The sequence below is a fragment of the Tachypleus tridentatus genome, chromosome 6 (assembly GCF_004210375.1).
Source record: "Tachypleus tridentatus isolate NWPU-2018 chromosome 6, ASM421037v1, whole genome shotgun sequence".
In the NCBI taxonomy this organism is placed as follows: domain Eukaryota; kingdom Metazoa; phylum Arthropoda; class Merostomata; order Xiphosura; family Limulidae; genus Tachypleus; species Tachypleus tridentatus.
In genome coordinates, this window is record NC_134830.1 from 32,877,213 (window position 1) to 32,891,024 (window position 13,812).

Consider the following 13,812-nt stretch of genomic DNA (forward strand, 5'->3'; position numbering starts at 1 on the left):
AGTTTGGGAGGTTATATTAGTTATTACATGTGCTGAACTGTACAGAAAGGTAGTATAGTTCTATTATATATTCAATATTTGCATTTATATTCCCTTGAGTATATTATCTTGTGTAAGTTACAAGGGTGGTTAAGATCTGTAATCTAATATTTGCTTTTTTTTTTCTTGATATTGTAATTAAAATTTTGGAATTACTACCATACCCACAAAAACTGCAAATGATAAATGGTAGGTCAACATTAACATATAAGCACCCAGGACTTTGCTCTTGTTTTATCATTTATTATTGTTCTTCAGCCACTTGCATAATAGTTTTTATTTAATTGCAAAATTGGGCTATCCCTAACAGCATTTGGTTATATTTCTGCACATGTCTTCTTCCACATTGAACTTTTTAACTGCTTTGTTTTCACATTGCATGAGTTGAATGCATTTATGATTGGTTATAATAGGCTATTTTTGTTAATGTTTCATAATGCTGATATATATATTTTTCAATATTTTAATCATTCTCATATTTATATATGGCTGAAAGAAAGTTTTTTGTCCTATGCAATTTTTATTTTCTGTAATACATAGTAATGCTTCAGCTGCAATATAAGTCATAATCTAAATCTTTAAAGCTGTTTCATTTGAAAAAAAAATCTAATGTTATGAGATATTTTGTGTATTTTTTTTATTTTATGTCTTTGTATATTATTTTTTATTTAAATATGAAATATCTAAAAACATAGTATTAGCCCATTTTATTTGTTGAATAGAGTTATAAACTTTTAGTTTTATTTATGATTTTAAATTTAATATTTATTGAATGGTATGTGTGTGGAATCCAAATGTTATCATTAAAGAACTTGTGTCTACAGGAAATAAAATGTTTGTTAAATAATTTTTATCCTCAGAGAGATACCTTTCATCCTACACACTTCAACAGCACGATTGAGTGTGATCCACCCAACAACAAGATCCACCGATTTACAGGCTACATGTGAGTTATTTGTTAATTAAATCTGTTCAGATAAGCATTCATGGTAAGAATACACAATTTTACATTGTTTTGAGCCAAAACAATTTTTTTTTTTTTTTCATTTATATCAATACAGAAAAATCAGCCATCTTTTGTTACCAAACAAACAATTTAATTTCATGTTACTAAGTTTATGGAAGAGTATTTTTGTTTTTATATGGTAGCTAAACTTTTAGATATGTCTGGATTTTTATAAGAACATTTCCTTGTGTGTTTTCAGGGATTCTTTTTTTTCTGTATGGGTTTTCATTTTTATATTAATGTGCATGTGTGTGTGTGTGCATATATATATATATATATAATTTACAGTTTAAAAGAAAAACTTCTTATAATAACCTTTGGCAACAAGAAGAATTTTAATTGGACAAATGTAAAACATTTTAAGTATTAGCAGTATTTTATTGTATGTAGTTACAGTGGTAATTTTAAATGATTATATATTTACTTATGTGTCAGATAATCTATGTTTAAGGAATTCTTCTAATCAAAACATATGGTTTATAAAGCAAATCATTTGAAATTTTTGTGCTTGCTCTCATTCTCTCGGTAGGAACTACCTTGATGTATATTGATGAGTGTTGTGTTGAGTTTATTAAACTTTAGAGCACTGTATCTTTGGTGTTTAGTATATATAACTGTTAAGTCCAATTAACTGAAAACTTTTTATGTAGTTTTTCAGGATTATATTTCTCAAAGTATATGCAATGTGAGATTAGGATAAATTATGAGCAATAGAATAGTAACATGTAAGTTAATTTATTCAGCTGATAATAAACTGTTAGCATGTATATATAAAAGTGATATACCTATGGACATAGTGTTAGTTTAATTTTGTGCTGGAGATTGAGAAGATCTTGAGTTTTATATGGTTTTAAGTTTAATTTTTATGGACCTTATTGTGTAGATTGAGCATTATCGGTATAGAATTTGTATTTTTAATGATAATTCATTCATTGTATGTGTAGTCAGCTTACTCGTATAATATATACACAAGTTGTACTTGATTAGATACTATGTTTTATTCTGTGAGATCCCTTGTGGACATTTTAAAACTTTTAACAGGCATTGTTTAACTGTCAGATCTTACTCTCAAGTGATTATATGAGGAAAGCTTTCATAGTTTTTCTGTTATTTTTGTTTTGAGTGGCTTTAAAATGATTACAGATCTATGTATATTGTGAAGGTTATTTTAAAAATATTTTTTTGAAAGTTATGTGATTTCATTTTTTTAGATAATTATAGATTATACATTATAGAATGTTTTTTGTTCTGTTAGCAATTTTCATTATACGTGAAGTGACTTTTTGTGGTATATGAAGTCTAATTGTTACAGTTTTAGGCAGACAATATTGCACATTATTACAATAATTGGCTGCCTTTAACTGAGGTACTTAGACATTATAAAGTTCAGAAACTGTGTAAGTAGGCCAAGTTGTATTAATATTGTCTAAAACATTCTAAAATTATAGAAAGAAGTATTGACTTACAGTTAAATGTCTGGTGACTGTAATTGATTAAGTTTTTGTAGTCTGCAAATTAGTCCAGGTATTGAATGGAATAATTATCAGGCAACTAATTGTTCAGTTTTGATAAACCACAAATAGTCGTGAGTCTAATTATAGATAACAAAGTATGCCAGAAAACCTTTTTCTTTGTTACAAGAATGTAAAAAAAGGAGTTAGATATTGATAAATAACTTTTAGTTGAGTTATCTTTAGATTGAATAAAGTATATTAATATATATGTAACGTAATAACTATGAAATCACCACCTGCTTCAGTTATTTCATGGTCAAGGCCATGAAAAATATATAAATTGTACATGTATTTATAGGCATATAATTTGTTTGAGCTACATCATAAGTTCTCTATACTAGCTGTATACCATGTTAACTTTAGTGACACATTGGCTTTATTTATTAGCTTTGTATTTCCACTGACATCCTGACACAGAACATTTGCATATTATGATAATCATGATTTGCATTTTATTCAAAAGAGTTCTGATATATTTTGAACATAGATTTAAATGAACTAAAACCTTGCAACTAATAAAAACATCAAGAATTTGTATGAAATCCTGTTTACTTATTTTTACATGATTTAAATGCAAACGTTTTTGCACACTTTTTTGTTGCTAAGATATTATCTGCAGTTTCTGTTGCATTACTGTCTTTTTTTCTAATTCATTCACAATGTCTTATTTACATAACATTTGCCCTCTGGAATAGTGGCCCCAAAAATATTTCTTAATTCATAACTCAATGGTAACTTTGATTATTTATAAAAGAACTCCTATACGACTCAGCCACAGAAAGCACCTTGTGACATTTTTCAGTCTTAAATTCAAAATTTAATTAATCAACTGTACTATCAATGTGTGCAAAGAAAACAAATGCATGTAAATATAGTTTATAATTTAAATGTTTATATTATTGTAGTTTTCTCAATTTCAAAATGTAATCGTCACATAAATTTCAAACTTTATTTTTCTGTGTCACACATTCTCCATTTCAGAATATTCTAACCTCTAAAATAATCTGCTGTAGTTTTTTACAAATTAGAAACAAAAACTATACATAATTACAAGCAAAGGTCTAAAATTTGGACCTTGTATGTTCTTCATTTATGTGACATTAATAAGTTTTTCAAATTTGCCAGAAAAGTCTTCCCTTTTTCTCTGACTATTGAGGTTGTTTACTGATCAACTATGTGGCTGATGCATGAAATTTATTTTGGGCATATAAGTTTGAGGAACTCTGTGAGGCATAGGAGTGAACATTGGATATTTCTGTTTTAGTGCAAACAGCTTAGATATAATGGGTGTTAGAAATACTTGTTTTTGGTATATTATTTTATTATTATATATATCTTGTAACAAAATTAATTAAAGTAATAAATTACAAACATTTCAGCTCAGCCAAAATTAAGTAAAATAAAGTGTTTAAAAATTACACTAAACATGAGTATTACACTAAACATGAGTGCTTCTATGAAATATAACAGTAGAACATGTTAGCTGTATGTGAAACAGCTAGTACATCTTCATTGTAATTTATTGCTTTTTATGCAATAATTACTATTCAAGTTGTACACATATGATGAAAAAAGTCATAAAATTGAAGAAAATGGATGTAGAAAGAGTAATGGTCAAAGGGGATGTGGGAGTTTTTATCAGTATTACAGTTAATGTAGGGGAAAATGGTGTTATTTGATATAATTAAATTTTCCATTTCACTGAACGTCAATTTCTTTTTACTTAGTGTTACAAGTAAAATATTTAATATTACTATTAAATGTTTTTTTATATATTAGGTATAACATTAAATGTTCTAATCCTACAGTATTCATCCTAATAATGAAAAAGTTCCAGTGAACAAAGAAAACCTACTTTTAAGAGATTGTGTTGTCAAGAATACAGACTTTGTGGAAGGAATTGTTGTTTATGCAGGTTGGTGAAATGTTTTTTTGTCTCACCTGTGGTAATAAACTGGAATGTTTAGTGGGGATGTTTGTATGTATGTATATGCACATAGGATCACTTAAGTCTTGAAATACATAAAAAGTGGAGAGATGTATGAAATTTGTTGTTGTTTAGTTATATTGCACTATAAGATAGTAACTATGAATCAGTATTCGTATTACTAGACAAATCAACTGTAAAATCCTAAATGGAAAATCCACATTGCAATTAAAAATGCATACAAATAAAAAACATAATGTTTAATGATTGTTATGCATGCATGTGTGAGGTACATCTGAAAGGTTTAATATTCTTAATCTAAAGAAATGCCATTTATTTTATTATTAAAAGTGCTTTAACTATTAATTCAAAATACATCTAAAATCACCCAGTTGAGGATTGATCAATTTCCAAGCTGTCGTTGATATCTTTATGCAGTTTTTGAGACATGTTAGATTTTTTTTAGTAACATTTTATTGTATGAAACTTTAAGATATGTTTTCTACTGGTGAAAAAGGATAATATTTTACCATTGATCAAAAATGTCATGAACTACGCATATACATGACAATACTCATACTATGTTGGAGAGAAAATGTAATTTTTAAGTTTGTGTATGTGTGTTGTGTATTGTACTTGAGAGAAATATGATCTTATATCATGTAACTGTGCAGATACAGAAAGGAAAATTATAAAACTGACATTGTTATTAAATATTAGTTTATTGTACATTAAGTATTAGTTTATTGTACATTAAATATTAGTTTATTGTACATTAAATATTAGTTTATTGTACATTAAATATTAGTTCATTGTACACTTTTTACTCGGGTACTGGTAAATTTATTTTGTGACATTGTAGGTCATGAAACTAAGACAATGTTAAACAATGGAGGACCAAGGTACAAACGCAGCAAACTGGAGAGAATTATGAATCGTGATGTTATATGGTGCATAGTTATTTTGGTTGTTTTGTGCTTTGTGGGAGCAACTGGTAAGTTTTTAATGTTTTAAAAGTACAAAGTATGTTTTACAAGTAGTTTATCATGTTACATTGGACTAAAATTATTTGTTCAGTTCATTTCCACTTGGATCTCAGGCTTTTATGCTTAACTCTAAAAACATACACTTAGCTTTATAATGTTTCTGAATCTGTGAAGCTCCTACGAACTCGCAAATAAAAACTTTGCCATTGATTTAAAAATTTATTCTTTACTTATGGTATTTTGCAACACCCATTTTGACCTTTGACTCTGTTCGTGGTTGAAATTGGAGCTACTAATGATTCTGGCTTATTATCTGTATTTGTTAAATTGATACCATTTCTGATATTGTACATTAACTCCACTCACTTAAATAGCTGTTCTCATTCAGTGCTGCCCTCTGTATATTTAGATGCTTCAAAAATACTCCTTGTTACTACTGTTATACTCATTATCAGTTTTAACTTAATTAAATTGTATTTCTTTAATAATCTAGTTTTAGCTTTTATCAATTTTTCAATGAAGATTTCATTACAAAATAGAAAAATAAATATATCCACTCTCTGTTCCTTCACTTGAATACTTAGGGAGTATCATGAACTTATTGGAGAAATTTAAATTATTTCATGAACTTTGAAAAGGTTAATTGTGTTGCATTCTTAGTTTCACTTATAGCCAAAGCTCTGAGATGATTATACTGGTCACTGTGAAAAGTAATCGTTGAGCACTCAAGGATAACGTACAGTAAATCTACATTTTTATTCTATAAGTTATCTCACATTTTGAAAGGTGAATGACATTGTGACTAGTTCCTGAGGATTTGGTATGGAATAGCCTGCTTGCAAAATAAAATTTGTCATCAACATATGTCTGTTCTCCTGTCATTTAAAATTTAAATGTTGAGTTTTGCCAATGTGCTCTGACTTTTTAAGTGTGGTTGCCTTAAATGGGAAAGATACAAATGAATGCTTAGACAATTTCCACATTTTGCTGTGTGTGTGTGTTTATATAAAAGGTAATGATTTTAACCATTTGCTATGTTAAGTATAAAATGTTTTGGGTTGGTTTATTTTGTCTGTAGTAGTTTGAGGTTTCATTTTTTTTGTGGTTTTGTTGATAATGTTAAAATGCTGCTGTCAAATAATTACAGGTATAGAATAATTCTAATTGCTTTCTGTTTTAAATATGAACTCTTAAAAATAAAGGTGTTCTAAACATAAGCATGCTGCTATGAAAGATTTTTTTTTAGTGTGGTTCAAATTTCTTCAATAAATAACTTATATTTAATTTAGTCATTCTAATAATTTATGTGAGAAGTTAGAATGAAACTTGAAAAATGTTACACAAGAATTATGTATGAGTTGCTTTATTTCATTTTTTTGAGAAGTGGATAAATGTTATAACTATATTAACAAAATAAACTTTGAAATTAACACTGATATATTTATAGAAATGTTGCTTTTAATGAACACATTGTAGAGTTAGGTACAAAGCTCTTTTTTTTTTTTTCCAAAATTAACAAATAACTCTTAAATGTTACACCTACATATGTTTTGTTTGAGGATTTAATGGAATTGATCTGAGTTTTAACCCTTAGTTGTTGGAAAGGTGGTCACATGATAAATTTATTGTATGCAGAATCTAGAAATACCAATGTGTAAAGGTAAATGTGCAGCATTAATGAAAATTATCTCAGTACTCAGAGTATTTTAGCACATTAAATCCTACATTTTTAGAAGAGATAAGTTGAATTATTTCTTTATATTTAGTCATATTTTAACAAGGTACATGTAAAAATGTGGTCCACATTTATTTTGAAATTTTGAAGTGTTACTTGTTTTTGTTTAATATATAATTTTATCTTACAGAATTGTAAAAATAGCAAAGTATGTGTATATTAAAGTTTGTTTTTACATTCTTTAATCAGCTTAAGTTTATCTGTTTTGTTGAAATTTTTAAAATATATTGTGCAGTTCAAAATGCATAACAAAAGTAGTATATTAATTGTCAAAATATTTCAGCTTATTTTGTCTTATTGTGTTAAATTAAAACATACTGCATAAAATAAATTGGAAAATTAATCTTACAATCAGTTTTTAATACACAGATGTACTTCTTTCTTTTTGATAAAACTTTTAAAACTTGGCATGTTTTTGTTTGTATATTGGTACAAGTTTTCTTCTTCTTATTGGCATCATATAACTGGTTTTGTACTTGTAGGAAGTGGTTTGTGGTTGTCGTCATATGAACAGAGGGAAAATGTATATTTCATTCCATACGAACATAAGTATCGATTCAACCCAACAGTTGATGGTGTTATTCAGTTTTGGACTTTTGTAATAATTCTTCAGGTAAGGATATCTACTGATGAAGAACTGTAATAAAAATGATTCTTGAAAAATTATTAAAAAAATTTTTTTTATGAACTCGAAGTTATTACTATATCATATTCAGAAAGTTAGTTTACTCAAAGCAATGTACCGATTCTTTTACTGTTCACCTATTTTAGATTATTGTATATGTAAAAAGTACATAAGTATGGCACACAAACTCATAAATTACCAATAAATTTTGAAGCTGCAAATCAACTTAGTGTCACATATAAAATATTTTAAGGAATTTCCTTAGAATACATCTATCTGTAAACAATTCAATATTATTATAATATACAATTCAATTGTATATTATAATATACAATCTGATAACATTATCTGCTTTATAATAAGAAAGAAACCAAGTCTAGACAGTGATAGTAGCACTGTTTTAGAGGTAAACATACTGAATAGATAGTACCATCCCTGGATGGTACCCAGTAGTGATATGAGTGCAAGTTTTGTTCTTGCTGGTCAATGTTTTGTTATTTTCACATCTATATCACTGCTTCACTAAGTAAAAATAAATGATAATTTCAGTAATTGATAAAAATAAAACAAAACTTGTTTGATATTTAAAGTGGAACTTTTTGATAAATAATATTTTAAGAAATTAGTTTTATTTTTCTTTCATATCTTTCAATAGTTGCTTTAACTTAACTCTTTCAACTTGGGTATTCTTTACTATGTATGACAGAAGGTCATAGTGTGTTACATTCAATATTTTATGAAACAACCACTTTTTGTTTGCTATACCAGTTAGTATAGCATAATAATATAAAAGTTTTAAGTTCCAAATTCTACAAGGAAATATTTTAAAAATCCTGATTTTCCCACAGTAATTGCATCAGATATTTTCTCTGTGTCTTTTCTGTTTCATCCACCAACCCTTAAAAGAGTAACAAAGTAAACCTAAAATACTCACTATAGAATTGTTATTCTTCATACAAATCATAATTTTTTATAGCCTTCAATTTCGTTTTGTTACCAAACTATCAATAAAAATGCAGACACTTTGTCACGTACTGTGTTTTAGGATATGTTCATATTCCTCTCTCATGTTTAACTATAGATTACATATAACTGATAGAAAGTCAAGGTTGTCATCTGTCAGATGAAATACTACATAGCATTGTGTCAAAGATAATTGTCAGTGTAATTTGGAGTACAAGCAACATTCAATGAGAAACGTAATTACTAGATAGTTAGAAAGCTAAGAAATTTTGAGAGTTAGAGGAAACTTTTGCATGTTATTTGTCCATGTTAGGTGGTGCATTACTTAATAAAAATGTAGTGCATTAATACCATTACTATAAAAAAGTTGTAAATGCCCTTGACAGTTGACAGCAAGAAAAAAGATTGAGTTAGTACTTTAGTTCTTGTTTTCATGTTTATTTATTATTATAAAATTACTCATGTTTAATTATGTAAAAATAGAGATTTTTTAGGTTAGTCAAAATTAATTAGGTAAAGTATATAATAATAATAATATATTAAAAGTGTTTCATGCACAGCTTTAGTAGCCCGTGTAATGTAATTTAATTAATGTCAACTGCACATGTCATAAGTGGTTTACAACTTACAATGGTGTAGATAGTGGTCAGACATGGTTCAAAGGGCAATACAACAATATAATTTAGTAATAAATAGATGTATAAAGGAAAAAAGGGTGATTTAAGTGTATTTTGTAGTTATGATATTGGCCAAATTTACTGAACCAGTTTTGAGGTAGAATAGAGAAAATAACAGATAAAATGTAAAAGTTTTGCTTTCAAAAACGTTTATGTATATAGGAGGTCTTAGGGATTACACAAAGGAAGTTGGAGATTTTTGAGATGAGAAAGAATTTTAAAATTTCAACATGAAGATTATTTTGTACACAAAGTGTTCAAAACAAATACTCAATATATTAATGGGCAAATTCTTTATTTTAGTTTATTAAAAATATTTCATTAGAAATATGATTTTTTGCATGTGAAAGACCTAATGTTAACTGAAAGACTGTCAAATTTTGTGAAAATATATACACTGTATTGAAAGTTAAACTATTAATTGTAAGTAAGGTATTATATGAATAGATGATATAATGAGTGTGCAGTTTCTAGAACAACACAGACATTTAGTTTTATTGAAATAACAAATACCAGGTGCACTATAAAGAAAATAAAATGCTAAGATGAAAAGAACTTTTTTAATAGCATTTCAGAATAGAATTTTCAAATATTCACAATTTAAACCAAGTTATATAATATTTTCAAGCACAAACTAAATATCTAGGAAGTGTGTACCAGATTTTGTATAATTAGGTTAAGCATCTGAAGTGAGAACAAAACAAACAAGGTGTGGTGGTGTCACCCTGCTGTTTTTATTGAAATTTTCTGAGCAAACTATTTTGTGGTGTAATATAAACTCTAGTGGGTAAATCACATTACCATATATTACTGAGTGACTTTTTAAACTAGATAAATAATTTGTTAATATTCTGTACATTTTTAAATAAGGAATACAGATTTGTGTCAAAACCTCTAATCTTTTGTTCTAAAGTTTTATTTATGGTGTTTAAAATGAAAAATATAAATAACAATTTATCACATCTTTCATTAACTCTAAGTTTTTAATCATTTAGAAAAATCTGTACTTTTTTATGTATGAAAATAATTATTTTGTTAGTCTGTAATGATGTAATTTACTTCGAACATTTTCAAATCTTAAATACTTTATTTTCTGTATTTCTTAAGCTTTTATTCTTTGGCATTAATTCTGATTGTTATGGTCATAAAATGGGGTTTAAATGGATGAAAAGAAATAGAGAAATATTATTCAAGATTCAAATGTGCTAAAACAAGACAAAATCTTATGTACGTTTTTACACACAGGTGATGATTCCTATATCCTTGTATGTTACAATTGAGCTAATCAAACTGGGACAAGTATTTCACATCCACCACGACGTAGAATTATATGACGAACATTCTAATAAACGAGTAGAGTGTCGAGCACTCAACATCACAGAAGAACTGGGCCAATTACAGTTTGTGTTTTCTGATAAAACGGGAACACTTACAGAAAACAATATGATATTTCGACGATGCACAATTGGGGGTGTTGACTATAACCATCACACTCCTGCTGTTGAAGATGGTATGATTTTTATTATAATAGTTATATTTTTACATGAAGTGAGATTGGTTATATAGGCTTTTACAAGAATTTTGTAGATATTTTATGGTGTATGTGTAATGAAATAATTTTATAATTAAAATAAATCAATATTTGATATTATTTACACATTAGATATTCATGCATCAACTAAGAATAGAATAATTATATACTTTTTGAAAAGTAGTCAGACATTTGCTTGTATAATATGAGTTATAAAAGCCTAATTGATATCATTTTTCAGAATATGTTGTCTCTGTCAGGTTTGTTTAATATTTATTATATTTTGTGTGGAATATTTGTAAAATAAGATTTTTCTTTGTTTGAAATATTTGTTATTTAATTTGTTTCTGTAGACATCACAGCTTATGAAGATGTGGACCAGTGGAAGAAGAGTGAAGTGAATCCTAAAGTAAGTTAGAATGTCTGTACATGATATTTATTTGTAAAAATCTTGTTTTTACACTTGGGTAAGATCTATATAATTTTGAATGACTGATTACCTCAGCTTTCAGTTAGTTCACTCATCAAGTTTATTATTAGCTATTCAGCTTAAATAGAAATCCAATTTTAAGATTTATTACATGCCCACAATAATTAATCAATACCATTAATCACCCAACTCTGTTCACAACACTACAACCCAAGTCATAATTTTAGTCTCTCAGTATTTGTCAAGATCATATTAAAATTTGACTTGTAGGCTGATAAACATTTATGCTGCATGTAATCTGTAACAGCATAACAATATGTGTCGCTAAAATATTACTTTAAGATGTAAAACATCATTGTTGAAATTATGTTAGAGTATTAATTTGTCTATGGCAGAATCTTTATATACAGCTGATGCAAGTATCTGAAATTACTTGTATGTTCTCATGCAGTTTAACATTAAGTATTTGTGTGTTGGCACTGACATTGGCAAATACTGAGAGACTAAAATCATGCCTCAGGTTGTAGTGTTGTGGATAGAGCTAGGGATTAGTGGTATTGATTAATCCATAGGATCACAAAAGGATTTGATTTGATCAATTTATTAGTACACCATGTCCCATACAACCCATACAAATAGCAAAAAAAAAAAAATAAATAGGGTGTGTGGTTATAATATTAACTTTTTTCAACTGCTGTGTTATTGTAAATTGGTATTAATTTTCCTATTTTCCATTATATTATTTTGGATTATAAGTAATTTTTTAATTATCCTTAATTTCATATGATTGACCCCTTCTGAAGGTGTCTATTTACATATTTGCACAAAACATAATTTGAATCCAAAAAGCATTCCTTTCGAGTTTTATGAACATTTTCACTTGGTGCATGAATTGCTAGTGTCAACTGAATATCACACTTCACTTGGTGCATGAATTGCTAGTGTCAACTGAATATCACACTGCACTTGGTGCATGAATTGCTAGTGTCAACTGAATATCACACTGCACTTGGTGCATGAATTGCTAGTGTCAACTGAATATCACACTGCACTTGGTGCATGAATTGCTAGTGTCAACTGAATATCACACTGCACTTGGTGCATGAATTGCTAGTGTCAACTGAATATCACACTGCACTTGGTGCATGAATTGCTAGTGTCAACTGAATATCACACTGCACTTGGTGCATGAATTGCTAGTGTCAACTGAATATCACACTGCACTTGGTGCATGAATTGCTAGTGTCAACTGAATATCACACTGCACTTGGTGCATGAATTGCTAGTGTCAACTGAATATCACACTGCACTTGGTGCATGAATTGCTAGTGTCAACTGAATATCATTTCACTTGGTGCATGAATTGCTAGTGTCAACTGAATATCATTTCACTTGGTGCATGAATTGCTAGTGTCAACTGAATATCACACTGCACTTGGTGCATGAATTGCTAGTGTCAACTGAATATCACACTGCACTTGGTGCATGAATTGCTAGTGTCAACTGAATATCATTTCACTTGGTGCATGAATTGCTAGTGTCAACTGAATATCACACTGCACTTGGTGCATGAATTGCTAGTGTCAACTGAATATCACACTGCACTTGGTGCATGAATTGCTAGTGTCAACTGAATATCACACTGCACTTGGTGCATGAATTGCTAGTGTCAACTGAATATCACACTGCACTTGGTGCATGAATTGCTAGTGTCAACTGAATATCACACTGCACTTGGTGCATGAATTGCTAGTGTCAACTGAATATCACACTGCACTTGGTGCATGAATTGCTAGTGTCAACTGAATATCACACTGCACTTGGTGCATGAATTGCTAGTGTCAACTGAATATCACACTGCACTTGGTGCATGAATTGCTAGTGTCAACTGAATATCACACTGCACTTGGTGCATGAATTGCTAGTGTCAACTGAATATCACACTGCACTTGGTGCATGAATTGCTAGTGTCAACTGAATATCACACTGCACTTGGTGCATGAATTGCTAGTGTCAACTGAATATCACACTGCACTTGGTGCATGAATTGCTAGTGTCAACTGAATATCACACTGCACTTGGTGCATGAATTGCTAGTGTCAACTGAATATCACACTGCACTTGGTGCATGAATTGCTAGTGTCAACTGAATATCACACTGCACTTGGTGCATGAATTGCTAGTGTCAACTGAATATCACACTGCACTTGGTGCATGAATTGCTAGTGTCAACTGAATATCATTTCACTTGGTGCATGAATTGCTAGTGTCAACTGAATATCATTTCACTTGGTGCATGAATTGCTAGTGTCAACTGAATATCATTTCACTTGGTGCATGAATTGCTAGTGTCAACTGAATATCACACTGCACTTGGTG

The 13,812-nt window shown here is 28.8% G+C and overlaps 1 protein-coding gene across 2 annotated transcripts in view; it reads left to right on the forward strand.

Annotated features, from left to right (window-relative positions):
• Positions 1-13,812, forward strand: part of LOC143252206 (phospholipid-transporting ATPase VA) — a 69,081-nt gene that overhangs the window by 19,721 nt on the left and 35,548 nt on the right. For both annotated transcript variants that reach the window (XM_076503978.1, XM_076503977.1), the window contains exons 4-9: positions 900-985; positions 4,368-4,474; positions 5,349-5,480; positions 7,690-7,820; positions 10,718-10,982; positions 11,357-11,412. In XM_076503978.1, the coding sequence (XP_076360093.1) occupies positions 900-985; positions 4,368-4,474; positions 5,349-5,480; positions 7,690-7,820; positions 10,718-10,982; positions 11,357-11,412 (777 nt within the window). The remainder of the gene's footprint in view (positions 1-899; positions 986-4,367; positions 4,475-5,348; positions 5,481-7,689; positions 7,821-10,717; positions 10,983-11,356; positions 11,413-13,812) is intronic.